A 27501-nucleotide genomic window follows, 5' to 3' on the forward strand; every position below is an offset into this window, starting at 1 on the left:
CATTGCCCTCCTAGCGTGGGGTGCAGCCCGCTCTGAGAGGGCAGCCATTTGCCTTTGCCCAGCTGTATTTCCAGATGCCACAGACAGGGCAGTGGCAAGGCCAAAGGGGGGACAGGGTGGGGCAAGGGGCTCTCCCCCTCCCGTAAACTCCGGCAGTGCCCAAGGCCCCACAACACCAAATAAACTTAGGAAAAACAGTTGCTTGCCATGTAAACACAACTTCAAGACACATCCCCAGGGCCAACCTGGTGGCATAGTGGTTAAGTTCATGCTCTCTGCTTCAGAGTCCCAGGGTACATGGGTTGGATCCCAGCATGCACCTGCACACCACTCATCAAGCCATGCTGTGGCAGCGTCCCACATACAAAATAGAGGAAGATTGGCACAGGTGTTAGCTAAGCAACAATCTTCCTCAAGCAAAAAGAGGAGGATTGGCAATGGCTGTTGTCTCAGGGCCCATCTTACTCACTAAAAAAAAAAGACACATCCCCAAGCTATGCCCTCCACTCATATCACCACAACCCCTGTAATCCTTCTATTTAGGAAGTGTAGAGCGTCCATGTTTGCTCAGTGCCAGGGTGGGTCTGTCCTCCTCTGAGAGCCCTCCTGGTGTTAATGGTCTCACCTTAAAATCTGTAATTGCCTAACTCTTGAGCATCTGACCTTTTAAACTCGACCAAGAGATTTGCCTATGAAAGTGACCCCCACCCCACCCCTGAGCCCACTCATGGCTTCCTGGGCTGTCCATGAAGCACCTGCTGAAGTGTTAACAGAGAAACCTTACATATGTCACCATTCCAATGATCAGGCCCCGTGATGCCCAGGTACCCTTCCTCCTGAGAGAGCCAAGGAGAAGCAAGCTGAGGAAAATGACCTTGAAAAGGCTGCAAATGCCCTCCTCAGAAAAAGTTGATGTAGAGACGTGAGGAGGATGCAGTTTTCATTTTAGTTGTGTGCAGATAAGCAGTGACTCTCTAGGTCCATATGGAAAGAATTTTCAAGGGGTAATTTTTACAGTTGTCCCTTCAATGTTATAGTTTCTATAGGGAAAAAGGAAATGCAAGGGGACAAAATGTGTGTGGTGTGGGCAAGTGCACTGGAGTTTGACAAGATGGAGTTGAGGGTGTTCCCTCTGGCCCTAGTCCAGCTTTGCGACCTTGAACACTAAGACAGGAAAATGATCCCATGCAAAGAGGTGCTACCAAAGGGGTTAGCCTCCTGAGGAGTCCTCCTCTGCACTGTGGCAGAGTTATCTTTCTCAAATCAGGTCACTTCCTAAGGACCTTCCATGGCTCCCCATTTCCTACAGGATAAAGTCCAAAGTCCACAGCAAACCTTTCAAGGTTTACATCACCATCTGGCCCCAAACTACATTTGCAGCTTCATTCTTGGCCACTTATTGCCCCCTCCCCACCCCAAATTATATGCCCTGTGCCAAGATGCTGTCCCTTTTGCTCTTTTGTTGTTTGTGAGCCACACTTTGCCTTCCCTGCCTGGAAATATCCTGCCTCATTTTTGAAAGCCGAGCTCAAATGTCACCACTGGGTTCCTTCATACAGATAAAACTAATCACACTCTCCTCAGTGCTTCAAAACTCATCTTTTATCCCCCTTGGTCAGCTTTTCTGCCTGCAAGGTACAGCCTGGTTCTCCACCTAAGCCCCCCAGGGGCAGCAGCTCTGAATAATTCATCTCAAATGATCCAGAGCTTGGGTTGGTGTCTGACGGCATGAACAGGGCAGCTCCAGACCAAATCCATGGGTTGGAGGATTCCTCTTCAGCCTCCAGCCTCATTTCTTGGAAACCCATTTGCCTTCCACCCACAAAGAGATCTACTGCTCCGGTAGGTCCTATTCTCTTTGCCCACGACCCAAAATAGCTCTCCTGTCTCCTTTTCATTCTATGCAATAGATTATACTTATATCAGTTTACATCTTTTCCATGAGCTTTTGCATTTTAACAATGATCAAAGCCCGCAGCCAAAGTTTAATGTGGCATCTACAAATGGGTTGTGCGTATGTGGGTCTGCAAATCCTCTGAAAGTATATGCCAAATCATTTGCCTGTCTTTCAAGGGGAGGGGCCTGCAACTTTGATTATATTCCTTCAGTAGACACGCCCCCCCCCAAATGTGTGAGATCCACTAAGCTAAAGGAATGAAGCTTTAGAGGAGAATTTTAAGAGGGAGCAGGGAGTAAGCTTTAGCATGTCCCTGAAACTATATCACACATGGCACCTACTTTGTTGCAGAATAAAGACACTGGTCTTCTCAAGAGAGGCTTAATATGCCCTGAGAACAAAGAGCAGCCCAAAGTAGGGAGAGTGTGCTCCTTTGCCTATAAGATGTGCATCTTCTCCGACCTAAGGTGGAGTAGAGAAAGTCTCCTGTCTCTCAGCAGTCCCCAGCAGCATCTCTCCACCCGTCCTCTGTCTACCGACAAACTTAAATTCTCTTCCACATGACAGCTTCTCAGATAGTTGAAGACCACTCTCTAACCTTCATGTGACTCCTCCCCTTTCTAGGTTACCTGTAACATTTCCTTAAGATGTGGTTTCCATCATCCTGGACAATCTACATGAGACTCTCTCTTAAAATGTAGCAGCCTAAATATAGTCTGGCACTAGTCCTACAGGCTATATTTCTGTCCACACAACCCAAGATAACCTCTGAATTATTAACAGCCACAGTTCACAGAGGGTTGCTTGGAACCAATGTCTTCCAAAGTCCCTGGACCTATTTCCTAAGTCTCCATAATAATTCCATTTACTTTTCAGTTTCAGAGTACTCAATAATAACTTTTCCCTCATTTGTATTTTTAAAATATAAATGCATTTTATGTGTTTAAGAGGTGAATGTCTACTTTTCCATTCTTCCAAGGAGAATGAGTTTTACCTAAGGAACATGGCATTAGACTGAGAATGAGAGAGTGGGCAGCGGAAGGCTCAGCAAGGAGTGATTCTCAGCACCGCCCTCTTGGTACATGGCATCTGTGGCTTGTATTTTTAGCTGCTCCTTGCCAATGGGCTTCACCTTCCCAGCCAGCTTGTAAAATGGATTGTAAATTACTTGAGGGCCAAGAGCCTCTGGTCTTAACCTATTTGCGTCTCCGGTGTTTATCCCGGTATTAAATGCTCATATCACATTCATCACCAAGTCTTATATTATTTCTAACTCCTAAATGTCACCAGATTCCTTCCCCATTCTCAGCGCCTCCACTGCCACCACCTGAGTTCTAACCACCTCCCTCTGTCTCCGAGAACTGCCAAACCCCCTGACTGGTCTGCTTTCACACAACAGCCACTGTGAAGCTTTAAAAACTCAAATTAGAGTTTTTGAATGATCAAATTAGATCGTCTTGCTCCCCTGCTTAAGACCTGCATAATTTAAAGGAGTTGCACAGTTTTTCTCTACAAGGCCCATTTCTTGCAGAGTAGTCCATGTGTCTAGGGAACACAATGATGAAATTAAACCTTAAGTCATTACCTGGGGAGAGGCCTATTGAACAGAAGAGCCTTCGAGTCCAGGGTCACCTGTACTGAGAAACCGTTCCAGACAGCCCCAGGCAGAAATGACCTCTCCTTCCTTGGTGTCCCAGTCTGCTCTGAAGAGACACTTAAGCTGAAAGCTGTGTATGTTTTTGCAGTTTTTTAGTGTGATTCTCTCCCTCTGTCAGATTAGAAGCCCCCTGTGGACAGGCTGAAGTGTTGTATCTGGACAAAGCCTGGAGCAATTCTTGAACAGAATAGACCTTCAATCAAGGCCTCTGGACCAGCCAACCAAATAAATTAATGACTCATGTGAAAGGAATATTCTCCATTTCAGTAGCACTTACCTAGGAGACTAAACTGGATACCCTTCTCCTCCTCAGTTGGTGCCGAAATGTTTAAGCTGTCAAAGGGCCTTCAATTTTGAGGGGCCTGGATGGCAGACCCTCACGGGATCTAACTGAAGACTCCTCCCTGCCGATGAGCAGTGGGACCTGTTTTAAGGAATGATATGCAAGCCTGTGACCAGCCCTTCCTCCACAGGAGCTGTCAATCCTTCATTAGCATAGCCACCTCTTTCTAACACCTCACCACCTGACCCCTCCTCCTCACTGACCACTCGGTGGAGCCCTTCTCTGTGTTTGTTTCCTTTCCTGGCAGGTAAAGTAAACTCAGCTTTCTTTCTCTTTAAGTTCTTTGGACTTTGTTTTCTCCGTGTTCCTATGACTGGCTGATGAGCCCCAGGCCCCTGCCATGGCTCTGGAGAGGACCTTCTCTGCTTCCCCTCCTCGGTACAGAGCCCTCTGCTGATCCCACATTGTATTATAGGATAACCAGGAAATGAAGCTCCAGACACCTGCCTACCCTGGAGATTGTTACAAGCTTTCCTTGAATTACATTTTAAAACTCTAGAGCTTGTTGAAGGAAAAGAGCACTAAATACTACTAAACACTAAAGTACTATAGCAATAGTAACACTAATATACTATCACTATTGTAGTAATGGTAATAGTATAGTATAATAATACTAATGCCTAAGTACTATAGTACTAAATAGCATATATGGTACTATAGTGATACAAAAATAGTATACTATTGATGCTATAGTAATGGTGATAGTATAGTAATACTAAAGTACTATAGTACTAGATAGTACCGTATAATACCATAGTGTTAGAAAAATAGTACTAAGTTTTGTAGTGAAAGCAATATTTTTAAAGCCTTAATAAAATTTTTTTCTGCTTCACACACAATACCTTTCTGTAGCTCCTATACCTGTCCAATTGAAATTTTGACAACAAAGATATTTCTAAATTGATGGTGTAGCAAGAACATAACTGGGATGTTGTAGCTTCACCTTAAAGATGACAAAAAGGACACAAAACTGTCCTGACACGTTTGTATCAAATGTTGTATTTTATTATTGGTGTTATCAGTCAAGATTCTTTTGGTTGCAAATGCCAGAAACCTGACTCAAACGAGCTTACGTAAAAACGGGACCCTTTTGCTCAGGAAGGGTTGAGGTATTTGGCCTCAGAGAGAACTGAAAGCAGGGGTTTGAGGCCACCGAATCCTCTTCTCACCTGTTTTCTGTGAATGTCAGATTATTTCTCTTTCTCAACTTCAGACAGGCTTTTTCCATGTGGCTGAGGGAGACATGGCCTCAAACAGTTTTAGAGTTTTAGCGTCTGATAAGTTCTGCCACCAGAGAGGGATTAATAACCTTCCTCCTTCCTTCTTCCTCTCTCTCTCCCTTCCCCCTTCTCTTTTTTCCTCTCTTCAAACATTGTGAAAAAGCATCTTATTAGCCCACCTCAGGTCTTGAACCAATTTGGCCAAAGGTGGAACATTGAGGTTGGCTGAGCTTGAGCCAAGTTCCTCATCAGAACATTCAGGACAAGTGTCATGTGAAAACATGGCAACTTCCATGGGTGGGGAGGGGGAGGTTAAGGGCAGCTTAGTTTCTGTGAAGAGCAACAGATATTCAATACTACAGGTATGATCTGAGCTCTCACCTTATGCTGTCTCAGAACCGGGTTCCTCTGACTCAAAACCCAGCTGGACAGGAGAATAAGGATGGAGCAGAGGGCTTGTGGCTGGTGATCTTGAAATGTTAATCAGTAGCAAGAATGTGTTTTCCTAGTAGTTAATATTCATCTCTTCTATCAGATGCCAATTCAAGTAGCTTATACCATGTCATATCAATTGTCATTAATTTTATTTTGTTCAGTTTTTCAACATATATTTGTTGAGTAATTATTATGTATCTGACATGCTGCTCAATGTGCCAGATATAAAAATGACAAAGACATAGTCTCTGCTACAAAGAGGTTACAGTCTACTGGGAAAGGCAGCCATGTAAATGTGTAGTTACCACAGGTGTGACGAGAACTACAATCAAGGTGTGAATTCAATGCTGCGGTATTAGATGTAGAGACAGGGAATGCACGGCCATATATAAACCCGTGTTGTAAACAAAATTTACATACATATTCTTCCACATACTTCCCTTTCTCCAACCAGTTATTTAAAATCAAGATGTTTCCTCTCTCAGCCAATGGCTTTTGTGTGCGCAGCACATTATGGTTTACCCAGCATTTTCACTCACATCGTCTTTAAACCTCAGAAACATCAGCCCTGTGAAGAGAGTAGAGCAAGTATTATTTTCCCCATTTTACACATGAAGAAATGGAGATTCCAGTGCTTTGAAATTACTTGTCATGATCCCACAGCTAGTATGTGACAGTACTGATGCTCGAACCTGTGCCTTGGGCTTCTGTGCTATTCCTAAGCCACCATGCTACCACTGCCTACCCATGAAAGGAGAAGATCCTTCTAGAAAAAGAAACCTCTTGATCTGTGCCCAGCAGTATGCTGAAGGCCTCTGACCCGTGTTCATCAGCCATCTGGACCATCCATCTGTGTGTGTCCTTCAACATTCTTCCCTCTGTCAGGACACCTCTGGGCACTGACGCCCACTGTCCCCGGCTGGGGCCAGGCTGACTGCTGCTCTGGGATGGCATTGATCTAGTGGTGAGGGGGAGGAGGTTAGCCCTGACTGAGGGAAAGTCACACATAGGAAGATGAGAATTTGGATTCCGTTCTCCAGAACATTGTCTCTAAAACTTTAAAGTGCACGTGGATCACCTGTGGGTCTTGTCCAAATGCAGATTTGATTGAGTAGGTTTCAGGTGCGACCCACATTTTCTATTTCTAACAAGATCCCAGGCAATGCTGAGACTGCTGGTCCACAGACCACACTTTGAGAAGCAAGAATCTAGATTGAAGACACTAATATCTCTTAGCCACTCCTGGGAAAATAGCAAGTCAGTGCACTGGTAGCTTTCTTAAACACTTGAGATGGAAAAATAGGCATGTGATCTTAAATAAAATATTATTTAGAAAACATAGTTATAGAAGGAACCCTGAGATTAAAGTTAAAATGTCTTGTAAACTTACACACATCACATAGTCCACCTATGCTTCAATTTTCCCAGTTCTGACTGGAGGGTAACAGATTGCCTCAAGCTAATTAATGCATGCGATATTGTTTGGAACAAAAACATTATGGAAAATACAGGTTATAACCTGTGGTATTTTTTGTTGTCTTTTTCTTTGTAGGAGATATCAGTGAAAAAAAGGGTCCAGAATGATTACTAACCTATGACTCCCAACAGTATGACAGGTACCTATTTTTTTTTATTTTATTTGTGTGTCTCCATTTTTGTTCCACCTAAAGAGAAATGTAGGGTTCCTAAAAGACCGGTTTGAGAGTCTTAGCAACAATTATTTCCAAACCAACAAGTGTTATTACATGCAAATACATCCTGTGAACACATCCCTGCGAATGTGCTCCCATCTTCTTCAGGAACTGTGAGATGCATCATCCCCAGAAACATAATGGGGAGGAAATAGTAATTCACAGCAAAAGACTAGTTTTTAGCCATTCTAAGATCACCCTCACACTCTAAATACATTTACTTTTTATATTCATTCAGATCAATATAACAAATGGCTCTATATGCTTAGTGACACAGAGTACAGGGATCTTCGCAAAAATGGGCTGTTTATTCCATTCAGCAGTAGAGTCACAATGGAATATGATTAAATCACAAGGTAAAGTGAGCTAGAAACTCTTAGCGAGGGACAAAGGAGAGATAGAATGACCCCCAAGGAACTTAAGTTTGCAACAGTGCAAATTCTTTGTGTAACACGTTAAACAGGGGTTGTAAACTCAAAGGCCCTAAGGGCCGGGCAGATAACACCAATGCCTGAAACAGGTTGGGTGTAAGGAAAAACAAATGAACAAAACTGGAGAACTCAGGTTTCCTCCGAAGAGAGGCCGTTCCTCCACTCTAGGCAATCACTCACAAGCAGGAATGAAGCCCAGGGCGCCCAGAGATTTGAATTTTCAAGAGAAGTTGGAAATCTAGGTTTTAAATGAAATATCCCCATTTGTAAAGTTTAGCGATTAACTTATAAAAGACTCATGGGCCAGTCAAAATATGTCTGCTGACTTGAATCAACCCATGGGCTGCGAGTTTACACCTCTGCTATCTCCCTTCCAGCCTAACACGAGCCCATGACTGTCCTTTTGGTTACCATGGCAGAGGGCAGGCACCCATCGACCTCTGCGTGTCATGGGTACAGCCTGACCTTTGATAATCCATTCATATGACCTCCTCATCCAGTGACAAACTAAACATGCAGGACGGTTCCTCCAAGAATCTGTCCACAGTAGACCTGAGAAACCTAAAAGTTGCTTCTCAGCCTTCTGAAAATTTGGAAGCCTCCCAATGACCATAACACTGCATCACCCAGCATCACTGCCCTGCCTTTCTACCCACTGATGGTTAAGCTCCTGGTGCAGCAGAAAGATAAGAGTGCCTGGGCAAACCAGAATGATTCACATCTGTAGGAAATGAGGGCCTCGGAATCACATCTTACCTTCTCCTCATCTGATTGCTCATTAACAGGCACAAACCATGCCCACTTCCATTTCCGTTCTATTGCCAACTCAGCCAAAATTCTTCCCCACTTAAACCTCACTGCTTCTGTGTCATAAACCTGCTCATTCAGTGGAAAATTGGTACAGATCAGATCAGCCTCAGCTATAGCCTCTGGGTTTGTTCTCCTATGAATGGGAATCTGGACCAGAAGGTGTCAAGGCATAAGTCTTAGCAGGTGCAGGTGTATGTGAGCACACAGATATCATACCGCATTAGCCATACTGCAAAACCCAGGGCAAGTGTCCTCCTCTGATAAAGGAGAGTGTGGGGTCAAGTTCTACTCAAGAGTGGCTTGGCACTCCATGATAATTTTCCCATGTGAAAAAGCCTCCAAGGGCCGGCCTGGTGGTGTAGTGCTTAAGTTCACGTGCTCTGCTTCTGCGGCCCAGGGTTCACCAGTTCGGATCCCAGGTGTGGACCTAGCACCACTTATCAAGCCATGCTATGGCAAGCATCCCACATATAAAATAGAGGAAGATGGGCACAGGGCCCATCTTCCTCAGCAAAAAGAGGAGGATTGGCAACGGATGTTAGCTCAGGGCCAATCTTCCTCAAAAAAAAATAATAATAATAAAAATTTTGAAAAAAAGAAAAAGCCTCCGAAGATCCAGTCTCAAAAAACATACCCTCCTGAGACCTGAAAGTGGCAAAACGTGGTTTAAAAGTGGGTAATCCGGTGGTTTTTGCTTGCTATGAGGTTGGTGCTAGATAAAGTGTAGTGGTGACCATCCAGCCCAGGTTCCTGTAGAGCAAGGGTCAGCAAGATTTTTTTGTAAAGGGCCAGATAGTAAATATCTCTGGCTTTGCAGACTACTCAATTCTGCCGTTGTAGCAAGAAAAGCCATGGACTATGCATAAACAAATGGGATCAGATGTGTTTCAAGAAAACCTTATTCACAAAACAGGCAGCAGGCCAGCTTTGGCCCTAGAACCATAGTTTACTGACCCTCGTTCTGGAGTCTGAAGTAGTTCAGACCTTCTTATTGTGGAGCAGATCCCCCAAGGCCCAGTCAGCTCGTCTCCAGGGCTGAGCCAGCCTTTCAGCTGATCCTGTGGAAGCTAGGATGCTTTCCCTGCAAGCTGAGCTGGAACCCCAGGTGCCTCTCAGTGGAGGAGGGAGTCTTCGCTTCCCAGCATTTGCTTCATAGTGTGGAAGCTAACGGTAGTTCTATTTTCAAAAGAAATCTATTCCATACACACATATGCTCAGGATATGTTAATGGGCTCAGCTGAGAAAATCATGGCTTTAGACTTCCTTGTTTGTGGACGAAATAAAACAGTGTCCTTTTCCCCTCTCTCTTGGCTATGATCTCGGGCTACGTGTTTATTTTAAGAAGCCTAAAGGGAGACCATAATAAAGTTGTAAGCCATCGGAACCAAGTGCTTGCTTTGGGAACATAATTTAAAGGGCAAATATGCATATTTTCTTCTTTGAAACATGTAATAGGTAATATTGCTGTTATGCAATACAAGAAATGAATTAACCTTTATAAAAAGAAAACCACTTTTTAAACGAACAGGAGTAAGAACATGGAATCTGTTTTCCTAAAACCAAGCAGACCAGCATTTTCAGATAAAAGATCCACGCTGTTGGTATGCAGGCTCTTTCAGCCAGTGCGCTTATTAAATTCATATATTTTGGATTAACTCAAATGGAAAATTGTTTCTTTTCTGGCATTATTTAGTATCAACTAGAATGGAGTCAGGTCTTGCCAAAATTTTCTCACTGCTTTACTCCACCTAATTCAAAATTAGGACTTTTTGAAATCACTTGTTGAAAAATTCTGATTCTTAAAGAGGGAAGTAAGAAAGTGATTTAATAGTCTGGAATTAAGCGCTGCTTCCTAGGTAATCTGAGGGGAATTCTGCTAACAGTTATAGCATTATAATGAGTTCTACTTTGCATAAAACCATGATTTGCAGCATAAGGGAGTTTGTTCTAAGATATGAATACCTAAAATGTTAAATACCAGAGTTAAAGGCTTTCAGCCTTGGTTGAAAAGGAAACTAAGAACGCAGGCTCCCCTAACTGTGCCTGAAGAGGTAGAAACAAGAATCTACTGTTTGCTCTGAACTTGGCTTTAGAAATTAGGATACTACATAAAGTCACACTATTATGAATCTTTCCATGTGAATAAAATATTCCTTATTCAGTCACTTAACGTGCACCTCTTTTTGGTGACCTACTTGTTCATTTAAGTGTTCTGTTGTGATATTTGCCCTTTTCTTTTTCTTCTCAAGGCATTATTATTGAGTGTGTCCCAGGTACCAGGGGAAGGATGTTGGCAAGGATGTGACAGGAGCTTTCGGCTGTTGCCCCAGTGTTTTGATTGTGTGGTCTTCAGATTGTTCGTTTGCTTGTTTGGGGATGCGGTCATCTGTTAAGCAAAATGAAGGATCACATAGGTTTGTTTTTTTTTAATTTACATTTCTCATTACTCCTGAAGTTGAGGTCTTTCACATGTCTATTGGCCACTTGCATTTCTTCATCTGTAACTCACTTGTTCATTTTTATTGTCCACTTGATCATTGTGGCTTTTATAAGTTTTCTCATTATTTGTGGAAGCGATTTATCATATGTAGAGGATAGTAACTAAGCAAATCACCTAATCTCTCTAGATCTTGAATTCCGTATCAATTAAATGAGGCAGATGAACCAGTCAGTTCATCTCTAGTTTCCCTCCACTTTTAAGATTAGATTATCTATACTTCAAATTTGAACGTTTATAAAACACTTTTTCATAAAGTAAAGCATAGGTACATTGATGGTTGGGTGTAAAGACAAGGGGAACCCTGGAGCAATGTATTTTGTGTTTTGAGACTGTCCTAATGAACAAGTTTTCCAGCGTCAAACAAAACATTTAAGTTGGAAAAACTCAATATTTTACTGTAAAGCCCAGGTCATTTTTCAAAGGTGACTCTCCAGGTGTTCTTTAGGCTTTTCAACTGCTCCTTAATAATCATTTCATTCCTTCAGAAAGAGAATCACAGTTGTGCTAATGTCCTACAACCTAACAGAATGTCTTTTCACGGAGTCAGAAGGTTGTTGACTGCAAAATAATGACGCCGCTCAAAGATAACTAATGTTAACAGTGTACATATCGCTAACATTTCCCATTGTCAATAAACGCTCTTCAGATGGGATTTTGCCCATGGCTGCTGAATAATCCATCATACAGTGATACCGTACCTGCTTGTCAGACTTTTAATATACTGTTATTTAAATAATGTTATAATGAACTGCATTGTACATAATTTTGCACCTCTGATTATTTCCTCAGGATAAAATTCTACTGAGTAAAAGAAAATGCCAGGTCAAAGGGAGTGAACATCTTTAAAAACCTTTTCTCTTCCAAATTGTAACTAGATTAGTGAACTAACTGACACACCCACCAGCAGTGCAGCAGCCATTTAATCATACACCCTCCAACTTTGGGATTTTTTGGTAGTTAGTTTGCTTATTTTTGAGGAAGCTATTTATTAGGCAAGATTTTATCACAGCTTTTCAAAACTTTACTTTTTTCTCACTGATAATGAATTTGACTACACAGGCACACACATTGATTGGCCCCTTAAAGGTCTTCTTTTGTAACTTACCTGTTCATTTGACTTTTCTGTTGTGCTATTTGTCTTTTTCATACAATTTATATATTAAGGAATTAATTCACTGTCTATCATGATACAAAGATTTTTCCCATTTTGGTATATAGCTCTTCTTTTTGTGTATGGAAATATTTGACCTTTTTAAATTTTCCTTCTCTTGAAATAATTCCAAACTAACAGAAAAGCTGCAAGATTAGTTCAAAGAATTCCCAGCTAGCCTCTACCCAGAGTCCTCATGTGTTAACATTTTATCACATTTGCTTAATTATTTTCTCTCTTTCTATTTCACCTTTATAATTCTTGACCCATTTACAAGTAAGTGTAAACATAATGGTATGGCATTTTTTGAAACAAAAGTTTTTAGTTTATATATAGTGAGCTCTATTGAGGTGTCATTTTATTATTTATGTCTTTGTTGTTGATCTTAGAAATATCCTCTGGTCAGTTCTGAGAGACAGCTCAGTGGGTTCTTTGCGATGAGTTAGCACCTCTATTTCAACACATAGTTCTTTAATTAGACCCAGGAATGCCTGGTTAAAGTTGAAGATTTTCTCCACTTTTTTCCAACCCTTTTATGCACCAACCATCCAACCCAAGTACCCTCGCCCTAGCCTTTGAGGGCAGGAAGGGAAAACCTGAGCGTGCTGGAGGTGCTTCTGTCCCTTCTTCCAAGGTAGGACAGCCAAATCCCAGGTCTTGGTACTGCTTAGCCCTGCAGAGGACGTCACCGCAGAAGCCAGACATGGCGCTCTGCTTCCTTTCCCACGTTGCTCCAGGCGCTGGGAGGGTTTATATTGATTTATACACTCTTGGCGTAATTACTCTGAAAGGGCATCTGGAGGCTTATTTGACTTTCTTCCGAATTCCTGTTTCCCCAGTTGTGGCCAAAAATAAAATGTGGCCTTGGATTTCATAGAGCTGTCCATGCACGTGACAAATGTTGCCACAGATAGTTTTGGAGAAAGACAATATCAGCCTACCCAAATAGCTCACTCTGCTGTTGGTAGAGCCAATTACAAAAAGGAACTTGGGTTTTATTTCTTGGGTGTTTAACCACACGAAGCCATGGGACCCTTTTGGCTCCCTTCTCAGCATGGTGTCATTCTAAAAGAAACAAAAACCTCCCTGCAAATAGGCTGGAAAGGAGACCTCAGTCTTCCCTGAAATGCCTCGAGGGCAGACGGGAGGCTGCTACACACAAGGAACAGAAAATCTCTTAATTCCTCCTCAGGCGTCTCTCCCACGGATCACTCCTCACCGTAACTGCTGAGATCTCATATTATTTTCTCCCTCTCTCACTGAAAGCTAAAAATCCTGGTGTGTTGCCAGTGCACACACTGCTGCCCCTCCCCACTCCCGTCAGGATTCTCCTCCTTCTTCTCCTCCCTACCCCCACCCCTTAACTCCACCTGCCATTTCCTTTGAAGATTATGGGCCCCTTCTCTCCACCTCTCCCATTTGCATCCCCTTTTAAGACCTCACTCAACAAAATAAACAGATCTTCCTTTCCAAGAAACTCACCTTAGAAAGCATAGGAAAGGAAAACCATAAAAGCTTATAATTTGCATTCCCCCGCCCATCACACACAAATTGGTAGAAGACAGTGAAAGTCACTCCATGATGTCCAATCTGGGGAAGAGAGCAGACCAGCATCTCAGTTCAAGATTTTCTCCAGTTTCTACAATAACAAGGGGGAAATCAAGAGAACCACAAAAAAAAGGGAATTTCTGTGCAGCTAACACACCATTCTTTCCCTTAACACAAAAGCAAATACTTCTTTTTTCCTCGGAAAACAGAAGGAACAGTGACTCTTTGTGCCGTACGCGAATGGGTAAAGGATGCCAGACATTGCTGTAGAGTGTACCTAGAGAAAAATTGGCCCTCCTGTACTCCAGTCATCTCTGTCCCTCTCACATCCCTCACCTCTTTAGCTTCTTGAACTTCTCTTGGAAGAGAAACTTCCTACTGAAAAGTATAGGACTTTCTGAAAGAGACCAAATTAATGAAATCTCCCCAAATCCAGTCAGATTAGTGAAAATCTTCCCTCAAAACTCCTGGGGCCTCTAAGACAGTTGCTTCTAGAACAACTTCACTATCCAAAATTAAGCTGCAGCCAAGTGATCAGGACGTTGAAATGTCAAAAGGACAAGGCTTTACAGAGAGCAAAAGGTGGGAGCACAAGAGTAAAGAACAAAACATTTCTTTATCAACAACCCCTGGGGGCCGGCCTAGTGGCAGAGTGGTTAAATTCACACGTTCTGCTTCGGTGGCCCGGGGTTCGCCAGTCCAGATCCCTGGTCTGGACCTACACACCGCTTGTCAAGCCATGCTGACAGACGTCCCACATAGAAAATAGAGGAAGATGGGCACGGATGTTGGCTCAGGGCCAGTCTTCCTCAGTAAAAAGAGGAGGATTGGTGGCAGATGTTAGCTCAGGGCTAATCTTCCTCAAAAAAAAAAACCCAACCCCTATATTTTTCCCAGAAGCCACCCTTTACAATGTTTGGCTTCTCCTAGACCCCTACCCATAGCCCCATTGTCTTTGACCCCACCCAACCTCCATTGTCACCACCACCACCACCAAAACCACTACCACCATCATCATCACCATTATTATCGTCAATCACCACATCACACCATCACCATTCTGACAAACTCATCTCTACCTCCTTCGAGTCTGCTCAGAGAGTTGCCCAGCACATCTCTACTTGACTTCTACTAAGAGTCACAAATAACAGCCGTAACCTAACAGGGTTCTGTTATGTCAGAACATATCTTCCTCTCTATTCTCCTAATATGACTGAATTCCACAACAGTTGCACATGTGTAGGTGCAAAGTTCTTTAAAAGAATTGAAAATAATTTTTCCCAACAAAAATTTAGTCCCTAATCAATATGTGATGTTATTTTGTTTGCAGTGAGCCAAGAGTTATTTTTCTATGCCACCACCACCTGCCCCTGCTCCCAACTGAAAAGCCCCAGGATTGTGTTTTCTCCATCTTGGCTGTTCTTTCAAGTCTTGGCCATGAAGACATTCTCACTCTAGAATTTGGCTGTGCTGTAGAAGGGAAACTAGTGTGGAAGTCCAACGCTCCAAGCCTGTAGAGTGCACACCATGCATTCCTGTCTTGGTACTAGAGCTAAGCTAAGATTCATTCTCTCCAATCCTCACATCTTACACGTCAGCAAGCAAAGGCCAGCATGGTGAAGTGACTTGCCCAAGGTCTCCAAGCAGACTGTTGAGTGTTTGGACCATCAGTTCCCAAAACTTAGGAAACTGTGAGTTCAATGACTTTAAATAGTGACCGTGTCCATTTTTTTGTTCTTAACTAAAGTTCTTAGTCTTTACCATGCTAATGTGTATACCGAAACTCCAAGGAACGTGGATTAGGCAGTCTTCTCTCAATTTATTAAAGCAGAACCCCTTCTTTAGTGGAGGACCTAGCCTTGTCCTGCTCAAATTTCCCTGCACATTAGAATCACCCTGGGAGCTTTCTTAAATCCTGATCTCACACCACCCCAGACCAGTTAAATCGGAATCTCTAGGTGTGGATCCAAGACTCAGTATTCCTTGAAAACTGTCCAGGTGATTCTCAAGTACAACCCAGCCTGAGAACCACAATCTGGACACAGTGGTTCTCAGCCCAGGCTGCCCATTACACTCACCGGCCGAGCTCTTTAAAAGTACCAGTGCCTATGCCCCACCCCGAGAGATTCCAGTTGAGTTGGTCTAGGGTGGAACCTCTGACGTCTTTGTTTTTTTAACTCCTCAAGTTTTTGTAATGTGTATCTAGTGTTGAGAAAAGAGCATTCATTCTCAAACTTGGTGTTGAGTTATTAGAATCACTGAAAGATTTGGCTAAACGAAAGGCAACCAAGCTCTAGTCTACCATCTTACCTAATGACAAGTGCCTGGGCTCCTGGGTGCCACCTTAGCTCTCCAGGTGATTCTGATACACGCAGAAGTTTGAAAACCACTGATCTAGAGGGGGTTTTTTTCTATATTGAATGTGTTTTGGGAAGTGTTCATTTTCTAACATTCATTCTAACATTTCATCTGAGTACCCACAAAAGACATCTAAAATATTGCTGTTAATCTAGACCTATCCTGGCTAAGGGTGACACACTGAAATGTAATTAATGATGCTTTACTCTCATTGACTATGTGGGTGTACATTGTTACTTTCACCCACAAATGACAGACTCACAGTTCCTGCAACCGTGCACTTAGCTGGTGGACTTCAGCATTTTCGTTTACCTAAAAGGTCCACCAGGGTAGCAACCTCTTCAGTTCAAATGATCATAAAGTCCTTCAGAAATGCACTCCAAGGGCAGCATTTTTCCTTGAAGAAATGGAGTGTTCATGAGGAAACTTGTTTCTCTATTGTGCAAATTCTTTGTAAATAATTCTCTTAGACACTGAGCTTAGAATATCATCCCATGTTTCTTTCTTTTTATTATTTTTTTTCAGGTGTACATCGTAATATATTTCAAATTCTGTGTAGATTACATCAATTACACCCAAAGACTAATTACAATCCACCATGTTTCTTTAATGGGCAGTTTCAAATTGTGTGGTGCTTTTGGTTATGGGACAAATTATTTTCCTTAGAGGGTTTTAGCGTTTTTGTTTTTGTTTTATTTTTCATAAATTAAATGACTTCCAAATTTGGCCTCGAATGAATATAGCTCTCTGGTGAGCAGTACCCACAGGGTTGTAGTTCTCAGTCTGGGCTACACATTTGACTCACTTGGGGAGCTTTTAAAAATCCCAATGCTGAGGGGCGTAGTGGTTAAGTTCATGCATTCTGCTTCACTGGCCCAGGGTTGGCAGGTTCGGATCCTGTGCACAGACCTAGCACCACTTGTCAAGCCACGCTATGGTGGCATCCCACATAAAATTGAGGAAGATTGTCACAAATGTTAGCTCAGCAACAATCTTCCTCACAAAAGAAGAAAAAAATCCCAATGCTGAACGTTGCTCAAAGAATTGTAGTGAAGATATAAGATTTATATTAATCGTTTAACACAAAGTGTGGCAAATTGGGGCACAACATAGAATAGGGAGTACCTAGTACGTAGTAGGTATTCACCAATGTTAATTTAATTGTGAGAAATGGCCCATAGAATTACTGAACTACAATGGAAAAAAAACAGATGTAAATGAATATTTGTAATTTTTTTTAAAGTTTGTTTTGCAGATAAGCTTACATTTTAGAGCTTTGCTTAGCTCATTCCCATAATTCATGTTTTCTCTTCAGTGTCACAATCAAGTTCAGCCATCCTATTTAGTAGTTCCTGAAAGAATTTTCTGTACAGCTTGAGACCTTTTCTCTTTCTAAAAACTGGGAGACAAGAAATGCCTTTGTTTTCTTTATTATTTTATGGAAATATACTTTTTAATGAAGTAGTAACCTAAGCATAACATTTGAAGCAAACAATTCATGTGAAAGGAAGTAGATAATTTTAAATACGGTCTCTTCCTTTCTGTAACCCCCGATAAAATGAGCATCTTAAAACACTTGCTGGTATCATTATTACCTCATTTTTTAATAGGCGTAAGTTCCTATGCCAGGCAAGGCAAAGAGACCATACTACACAGTATCTTCCTGGATGCTCTGGACTCCCCGCGATGTAGGATGCAGCATGATGTAATCACATGAGGTGGGAAGTGATCGCAAAATGGCAGAGGGATACATATAAAAAGAAGTTAAAAAGAAAAGAAGAAAAAAGAAAGCACTGGTTTCCCATCATTAGATTTTATTCTACTTGTATAGTGTCAATTGTGGTTCCCATTTTTCTGCCAAGACCTTCTTGTTACTCCCCCCAATGCCACACCTCCCTTGAACCCTGTGTTTTCAAACATTTTACCTGCCAAACTGCATTTATTAAGTAATAGAATTCACTGCCTATTTTTAGTAGTCAAAAACATATATAGTCTCATCTGTTTGATGAGCAGGATGAAACGACCAACGTTCCCACACTACACAGAGACATAGAAAACTTTCTAAATATTTTTCCAAAACCAGAAGGCATAAGATTTTTCATGAACGTGGCATAGACTGCTTCATATTACTATATAATTTCTCTTGGGCCTTTTCAAACTTTTAAATTGCTCATAGTTTCCCGCAATACTACTTTTATGAACCTCAAGTGAAGAGCTATTTGAATAAGAAAATTCTGAATGTTCTGTGTTACCATTTTTCTCAACTCTAAGTAGGAATTATGCTCCTATACTATTTAGCTAAATAGAACTATAAATGAAGCCATCAGAATACCAATTGCTGCTGGCACTACCTTTAATCAAAAAAGTCTTTCAGTATTATTATAAAATCATTCTTCAAAGATTAAGTTTATGTAAATGAATATAAAATAGCCTATCATACTCCGTAATGCATAATGAAAATATGCATGAGAATTTCAATCATTTGAATCTATGCTCCAAATTAGATCAAGAAATCACTGGCATAAATCAGAACATTAGTAAATTCTTTGAGTTTTTTCAACAGAAAATTCTAATTAAATTTAACATTAAAGTTTCTAAGATATTGGACTCTAGGCCTATAACTAAGAAATAATCTTGAGCTTTGAGGAAGTCAGTCAAGAGATCACAGCTTCTGAACCCATCAATACTTTTTTTTTTTTTGAGGAAGATTAGCCCTGAGCTTACTGCTGCCAATACTCCTCTTTTTGCTGAAGAAGACTGGCCTGAGCTAACATCCATGCCCCTCTTCCTCTACTTTATACGTGGGACGTCTACCACAGCATGGCTTTTGCCAAGCGGTTCCATGTCCGCACCCAGGATCCGAACCAGCGAACTCCAGGCTGCTGAGAAGTAGAACATGTGAACTTGACCGCTGCACCACCGGGCCGGCCCCAATACGTATTTTTTAACATCTAAAAAGACTTACAGGGGCCGTTTCCTTGGCTGAGCGGTTAAGTTCCTGCGCTCTGCTGTGGTGGCCCAGGGTTCCGATACTGGGCGCGGACATGGCACCGCTCGTCAGGCCACGTTGAGGCAGCGTCCCACATCCCACAACTAGAAGGACCTGCAACTAAGATATACAACTGTGTACAGGGGGGGCGGGGGGGGGGGCGGAATTGGGGAGATAAAGCAGGAAAAAAAAAAAAAGATTGGCATCAGTTGTTAGCCCAGGTGCCAATCCTTAAAAAAAAAAAAAGATTTGCAACAGTTGTTAGCCCAGGTGCCAATCTTTAAGAAAAAAATAAATAAATAAAAGACTTACAGAGGTTTAGAATTAGAAGGAATCTTACAGACCATCTGGTCCAACACCCTGAAATTACAGGTGGAGAAACTAACCCATGGACTTAGAGTAACGTACCTGTGGTCGTGCAGCCATGCACCACACAGGTGTTTTGGTTGTTCTCATAGATGATTCTTCACGCTTCTCACTCCTGAAGCTTCCATTGACACTGATTGCATTTGTAAAGGATTTAATGATGTAATAAATAAGGAAGCTATGTGGAATCATAAGGAGACTGTTAGTAAAACAATGCTTTCTGCTGCAACAAGGTGAATCCCAAAATCTCAGTGACTTCATAGGACAGAGTTTTATATCTGACTCATGTTAAGTCCAGTGGCACATGTTCTTGCTTGGAGGGTAACATACCTTGTGGTCATTTGGGGACCCAGACTCTTTTCCTTCTTACATCCCCATTTACCTCTAGGACTTGAGAATTCTTTCCATTCAACTGGAGAAGGGAGAAAAGAAAATGAAAGGACATATGGAGTTGTTTTATGGGTCAGGCCTGGAAATGGTGCCCAAGGCTTTCATTCATTCTGTTGGCTAAAACTCAGTCACATGGCCACGTCTCCTGCCAGAGGCTGGGAAATGCAGTCTAGCTGTGTGCCCAGGAAGTAGGGAATGCACAGATTTTAATGATGAGTCTGTGTCACAAAGGCTATATGAATGCATGATAATATTATGGAAGTAAGTGACGTCAGGAAGGACTTGGTCTTTATATTGAACTCATCTTTTTGTTTAAAAAATGTCTGTTACAATCCTCTGAACCTCCTTCAGGTAGCATCAGCATCTCTAGACAGGGCTAGAATGATCTATTTTGCCTGCCTTTTCTAGTTGCTTCTGGAGTTGGCATGGCGTAGTGAAAAGAACATAGACTTCAGAGTCATGTGTCCTTCAGTTCAAATCCCCAGTTTGCCACTTATTAACCTTGTGAATTTGAGCAAGTTGCTTAAGCTCTCAGTCTCAATTTCCTTATTGTAAAATGGGGGAAGAAAGCATCATAGAGTTGTGGCGAGAATCTAATTAAATCAGTCAATAAACAATTATTGACAGCCTCCTATGTGACAAGTCCTGTGGTACACTCTAGGAAATAGCGGAGAGCCAAAAAATAAAAAGGCACAGAGTCTAGACCAAATAACCTGTGTACAGTCATTGTTACTAGCAGACACTCATAAACATGAATGCTCTCGCTTCCCCTTACCACCCCCCACTGCACGCTCTGAAAATTTGATATGATTTCTTTTTTTTTTTATCTTTGTCCTTATGCACTAAGTTATGAAGACAGGTCTATCTCCAGAAATTCCAGATAGAATAAATTAGTGAATAATGATGCATCTGAGAGATGGAAGGTCAAGTAGAAAATGTTTCAATTGTTCTGTTGTTTGGAATTGAATAGAGAGGGTAAGACTTCTATGAAGCGTGTTTAATGTGCAAGTGCTTAAAACATAACTATTTGAACTACAAACAAATACTTGTTCAGTTCCAGCAAAAGTAAACAGAGAAACATCAAAACAGAGAGCCCCTTAGAGGCTGGTGGCTTTTACATCGCAAGGCATCCTTTACAAATCAGAAAAGGAGGATCTTCAGAGGTGGTGAGTGGGTCCCTGACGGCCAGAGGGTAATAAGGCTGCAGCGGCCCCTCCTGCTTGCTGACAGGTCAGGAAGAGCGTGCAAGGGCTCCCAAGAAAAGGAAAATTACAGTGTCAGCATCCCAGCCACCACCGAGGCCTTGGTCTTCTGGCTGAGGCTCTCTCCAGAGACACCACCTGGGCGGAACACCTCACCTGTGGCCCTCCTTGACTCCTTGTCTCTCAGCTCTTGTTTTGTTGCTTCCTATGATTTCCAAACAGGACAGAGGAGCATAATATTTGTTTCATTTGAAAGCCTGCCTGGTTTTTTCACTCTCTTGCTTCATCCTTTCCATGAAGCTCTGTTTTATTTCTCCTTATTCACTTTTATCTTTTTCTTCTACATGCAGAATAGGATGAGAGGGCAGGCAAATAATGAGGACAATATGTCTCTAAACCAGGAAAGCATATACCATCCTATCTCCAGTTACCTCTGCAGCAACCATTTTTAATACCCCAAACCGTATATGTGCACTGCTGACCCTTACAATGCAATAGAGGGGCCAAGGGCACAGGCCTGTGGTCAAATCCACCTGGGGTCCAGTGTGGCTCCACCTCTTCAGCTGTGACTTTGGGCAAGTTGCTTTTCCTTTCTTAATACTCAGTTTCTTCCTCTGTGAGATGGATATGATCATTATTTATCTTGATATTAGTGTAGGGGTCAAAAGAAATAATGTAATGTGCTTAGCACCAGGGCTGGCACGTTGCAAGCCTCAAGTAATAAATGATAGATACCGTCATCATCTCCACCATCACCTCAATATCTCCAGGCCAAATGCACCACCCCTGCCAGGAAAGCTTAAGGGGACAAATGCAGCTGTTGGGTTATCTTCCTTCAAGCACATTAGAGGATGGAGTTGATATATCCCATAACCAAATGGCGTCCAGCTTTCCTGAACAACCCAGTCCTTAGTCCAAGAAGTAAAGAGTCATAGGTTTGACTCAGAAATGGGTCTTCCAGTCTCACTTTCCAAGCCTGATCCTTAAGAATTGTCCATTCATTTTAAATATCCCTTTAGGATGTTTGTGGAAGGGGATACCCCTGAAAATAGATTACTAACACTTCTAGAATCCTTTTGCTGCTGGCCTGCCTCCGCAATACATCTAATTATATTGTTCCCTGGTTTCCAGACAAGGATTTCCTAAAGATCCTTTTGCATGTGGTTCTTACCCAGTCCCTTCTCTTAGAAGAACTCAGGAAATACCGGTCAGGCCTGTGATTAGCCTGATCTCTGTTTTCAGACAGGGGCAGATGTAGCCATGGTAGATTTCCTTTCCTTTCCAACTACACAGTCCATAGCATGTTTAATTAATGGAGGCCTGCTTAAGATCCCAAATTTCCAAGACTAAGAATATGCTGTGTTTCCTGACCCTGTCAAGCTCCAACCCTTCACAAGAATTTTCCGTGTGCCACAAATTACTTGAAGAAAGGCCTTTGCTCTCCACATGCAGTGGCCAAGAGGACAAGGATTAAATTGGCCAGAGTATGGGGGATCCTGGGCCTGGCACAGATTGGCCCAGTCCAGTGGTAATTCCACCAAACACACTTCCTAATCAATCTTCTCCATCCCCATCTCGCTCTCTCTCGCTCTCGCTCTCTCTCTCAGGAGCTCTGGCCATCTAAGATTCTGGTCTGCTTGTCACCCTTATAGCTTTTCACCGCTGTCCTCTGCTGCCTTTGTTTACTTGATCCCACATTGCCAGAGCTGCCCACCCCCACTATAGAATACCATTGTTTGCCACTCCCCAGGGGTGTACTGGTTTAGAAAGTCTTGCGGTCATCTTAGCACAAGGAATCATCTGACGCTTCAGTCCAATATTATTTCATCCTAAATAATCAGCAGCTGCCTTAATTCTGAGATCAGATCAAAGATACGGAAGACAGGGGCTGCTAGTTCTGGAAACAAGGAGCTTGCTTCATCTGGATGAGGGCTACCTGCATTTACCCAGTTTCACCCCAGACTGTCTCAGCTCTCCCTGTGTCACGTGGGAGGCTGCCGATGGAACTCTATATTAGGAGTCGGCACACTGGTGGGGTTCAGACTTGGTTTTGTTTATAACTGTCCAAATGGCCTTGATCAAACCAGGCAACCTTTTTGGACCTTGATTTTCTTTTCTGTAAATGAGGTGTTTGCACTGGTATGAGCCCTAAGGACCCTTTAGGCCCAACTGGTCTCTGAATTTTACTACTCAGAGCCCTTTGGATGAGAACCAATGGAGCTAATTAATTTCCCTCTGAAACTGGACATGGAATATTGACGCACATCAAGCTGCCGTACACATCCATAGCTGATGGTCAGAAGAATAAGGAATCTGGGGAACGAGGTGAAGTGATTCAAGAAGTTCCCCCAGTGTGGGTTTGCCCAGGTAGCATCACTTCAGTTTGGCACCATCGTACACTGGCATAAAGAAGAGTGAGACCTTTACTTTCTAAGCCTTAAAATGAGAAGAAATGGTTCTGAAGTTCATCATTACTGCTAATTATTTTGTTCATGATGTGCCTGCTTCACTTGCTTTAAATAAAAGCCTACGCAGCATGCCTTCCAAATACAGATCCACAGCAGTCCGGGGAGAAGACAGCCTGTGACTTATGGTAACAAGGGCATTTCAAATACCTAACAAATGCGCCCTGTCATTTCAAAACCTACAAGTCAATATTAGCAAGGAAGGGAAAGTAAGTAAGGTTTGTTTGAGGCACAGGAAGTTTTTTATAGCATTTCTTCCCTTGCTAGAAAGCAATTGTGATCAATACCAAGTGCAAATAATTGCTTATAATAAATTTTTATGATTATCTTCTGATGGAACCACATCACATTTGTTTATGCATGTTACAACTTAGGAAGGTGAGCAATGCTTTGCAAATTTCACCATCTTTCCCATCTACTAAGTGTCCATGTTATTATGATCCCCTTGCTAAAATTTCACAGGTTGGAGCTGAGTTTACATTAAATTAGTGAGTCACTTAAAATACAAGTATTCCTCCTAGTGCTGAATCTATCAGTCGTTCATACTTTAGTGTGAATTAATTCAATCAGACTTTTCATCCTGGAACCAATCACACCGATTGGTGGGGGAAAGGTGATAGCAGTATAGACGAGAAACTCCAGTGCCAGGGTCAGAGAGAGACCACTTTGATTCAAAGACCTTGAGAAACTCACTCACCCACCTCACAGTTTTGCCTAAGTCAGGTTTCTCAACCTCAGCACTATTGACATTTGGAGATGGATAATTCTTTGTTGTAGGGGGCCGTCCTGAGCACTGTAAGATATTTAACAGCATCCCTGGCCTTTGCCCACTAGATGCCACTAGTGCACACATACCTCAAAGTTGTGATGGCCAAAAATGTCTCCAGACATTGCCAATTGTCCCCAGGGAGGCAAAAAACCTAAGTAAGGACAACCAGCCTGGGGCAGCCGTATAGGCGCTCATGGTAACTTTGGTCTCTGTGTGTCTTTTTGAGTCAATATAAGGATCCACTGAATAACCCTCGTCCGGAGGCAACAGGCAGGAATGGAATTTTTCTTCCAGAGCATGCTCCTCGCTTTGGCAGCTTCCTTCCCCCTTCCCTCTTCTTCTTCTTTCCAGGCAAATGTACCCCTAGAATTGGGGCAGCTGTAGATGAAGCAGCCCCAGGAAGTAAACCACCCATTCTGTTTGGGGTTGCAAGTTTGGATCATGTTGCGACAACTTCCACTAAACTTGCCACATTGTCCTCACCAAATACAACAATGAGAATACACAAGAGGACATGCTGTATTTAGGGTGGCGAGCACTGTGGCACTGCCATTTTGGTAGCTCACTTCCCTCTGCAGAAGCTGTCATCTGTAGACATGTACCAGACAAACAGGATAATTGCTAACAACACACTATTTGTTCTTCTTTTGGTTACTATTTGGTCAGAAAACATCTCAAGCCAGATTTTTCATAAAACTGGAAATGTTTGTATCCTAAGCTGTGACTTTTTTTTTCAAAACTCAGGCATCAATGATTCTTTTAGGTTCCCAACCATCATTGTTCTCTGATACCATTGTTCCATGGTCAAATCAGACAAGCCTGTTCATTTGGACATAATGTCCTTCCTACATTTATAAAGAAATATGCCCTTTGAGTCCATTCTTTTTTTTTTTTTTTTGAGGAAAGATTTTGCTTCCTGAAGTCATGTGTCCTGGGGAAATAGATGAACCTCTCTCAAAGCAATATTCATACTGGAAGGTCCATCGTAAAGCCATAGGGTTTCCCATTTGCCATCAGGCCAGCTTGGCCCATCTTAAGGAAGATTCCAGGCCCAGCACTGCCCTCTAACAAGCTTTGTGACCGTGGGCTAATGTTTTACTTCTCTGGACTACAGTTGTCTCATCTGTAGAATGTAGTATAGGGGTTATGAGGACAACTTCCCATTTATTATCTGTAACTTTGGGCAATGTCTTTAGCTCTCTCAGGTGAGGTTTCCTTATCTATGAAATGGGGCTAAGAGCATGTCCTTCACAAGGTTGTTGTAACGAGTAAATAAAACACAGTATGCACTGTGCCTGGCACACAGTAGGCCTTCTATAAGGGTGAGTTCTCAATATCATAATCTCTAATTGAAATTATCCTTTTGTCAGTTCTAAATTATTTGGTGGCTCTTTAACCTTCCAGATGGGCAGCTAGGAAACAAATCAATCCTTCCTTCCCTGGGTTGTTTTGTTCGTTTGTTCATTTTTGCCTTCTTTCTAAGTTTTCTGGCCACTTGCAGACAGAGTCCATGCCACCATAACACTAACTTTTTGAAAAATCATCAGCAGCAGCCAGTGTGGGAAACAGAATCACTCCACACACAGCTGTCTCTTGTTTGGTAAATTTACTGGAAAAAAAAGTTTTAATTAGAAAAATAGCTCTTAGTGTCTGAGGTATAGAGTGAAAATGTCAGAATTTGAAACAGCATTGAGATTGAGCAATAAATCCTTGTTGTATACCAAAAACATAAGTTTTCCATTAAAAGATCATGGGATGAAGAATCAGAAGACCCATCCCAGCTCTTCCCCCATCTGGGTGACTTTGAGCACGAACATGACCTCTCTGAGCTTTGGTTTCTTTAGTTCAAACCTCTACCTACATATTTTAGTCCACAGAATTTAGTTCTTTTGCCTTCGATGATCATCTGAGTCATTTGGTGCTGACTTCTCTTAAACAGGTAGAAGTGTGGCATGGTTGGCTAGACCTCCTTGGATTTGGATCCTGACTCTGTCATTTACTCACTGTGTGACCTTGGGCAAGTTGTTAACCTCTCTGTGCCCCAGTTTCTTATCTAAAAAATGAGGATAATATTTTTACCTCCTAGAGTTATTGTGAAGTTTAAATGTAAAGTGCTCAGAAATCAGGCCTGCCATATAGTAAGCATTCATTAAGTGTTAGCTATTACTTTTATTATATTGTTGGGTGTCTCTAAACAGGAAAACCTTAACAAGATGAAATTATAATCAGAAATCTTGGTGTTTGGATTTTTGCATTTCATGGCCCAAATTTGCTAACTAACTGTTTAGGAAATAAAGACATTAAATGTACTTCCCTTTCATTTCCCTAACCAGCAATCCATCAAATACTCCTTTCCTCTCTGATTCCTGAGTAGCAAAATCTTATCTCTTGTAGTAAATATTAAATCCCACCAAAGTTTAAATTGGGTAGCCACACATTTAACGAATTCCATCTACTTTGTATGGGAGACTATGCCCAAGAACAGTGTCTCTAACATCAGCGTGCGTGTGAATCACATGAGGATCTGGTTAAAATGCAAATTCTGATTCATCAATTCTGGGGCCAGAATCCCACATTTCTAAGAAGCTCCTAGGTGATGCTGATGCCATGGGTCCTCAGATGACACCGAGAGGAACAAGGCCTTAGATAGTCACAAGCCATTTGAGGATGGAAGGGACATGGGAGCACATCTGGCCCTTGTTGGGGGCAAGCAGGTTGGAGAGGGGCAGGTCTGCAGGGCCTCATTGCCAGCCCCCCTCTCCAGCCACAGCCTCACCAGCTCTATTTTAAGTAACTGAAAAGTTTAAGGGGGGAGCAAAAGGTATGAAAAAAAAAACAGTAGAAACCCCACCTACTTCTCTTGATTTTCCTGAACTGTGAAAATATCATAGAACAGATTACACCAAGCAATTCGACCCATCTATAACGCTAGATTATCTTCCACAAGACAGGCAGGTAGAAAACAATTTAATTCTGCCCTCTGATTCTGCCGTTGAGATGGGACCTGTGAGGTGCAAATGCTAGGCCAGCCACCCTGCTACATACCCTGCAGGAAGCTGTGTCATGCCACCTGGGCCCATTTAATGAAGTATGTTGTTGATATATTTAATCGTACTCTGAGGGTCTGAAAACATCCCGAAAGCACCTGCTGTCAGGGAGTCCTCACCTATCTAAAAAAGCTTACCTGCCGTCATAACCAACAGCAAGGAAGATGTGCATAACGTGGCAGTGCCTCTATTCCTCAACAAAAGGAAAAACAACACTTCTCCAGATTGAAACA

The 27501-nt window shown here is 42.2% G+C and overlaps 1 protein-coding gene across 39 annotated transcripts in view; it reads left to right on the forward strand.

The window, feature by feature from the left end:
• Positions 1–27501, forward strand: part of THRB (thyroid hormone receptor beta) — a 360916-nt gene that overhangs the window by 250771 nt on the left and 82644 nt on the right. For 17 of the 39 annotated variants that reach the window (XM_070577457.1, XM_070577477.1, XM_070577455.1 and 14 more), the window contains one exon: positions 7105–7168. The exons of 10 other annotated variants lie outside the window; for them this stretch is intronic. In XM_070577457.1, coding sequence (XP_070433558.1) covers positions 7147–7168 — 22 coding nt within the window. In that variant the 5' untranslated portion in view covers positions 7105–7146. Of the gene's footprint in view, positions 1–7104; positions 7169–10733; positions 10899–15012; positions 15374–27501 lie in introns of all 39 variants that reach the window. 12 more of the 39 variants (XM_070577464.1, XM_070577462.1, XM_070577461.1 and 9 more) reach the window with 2 other exon arrangements.

This window comes from Equus przewalskii, chromosome 15 (assembly GCF_037783145.1).
Source record: "Equus przewalskii isolate Varuska chromosome 15, EquPr2, whole genome shotgun sequence".
In the NCBI taxonomy this organism is placed as follows: domain Eukaryota; kingdom Metazoa; phylum Chordata; class Mammalia; order Perissodactyla; family Equidae; genus Equus; species Equus przewalskii.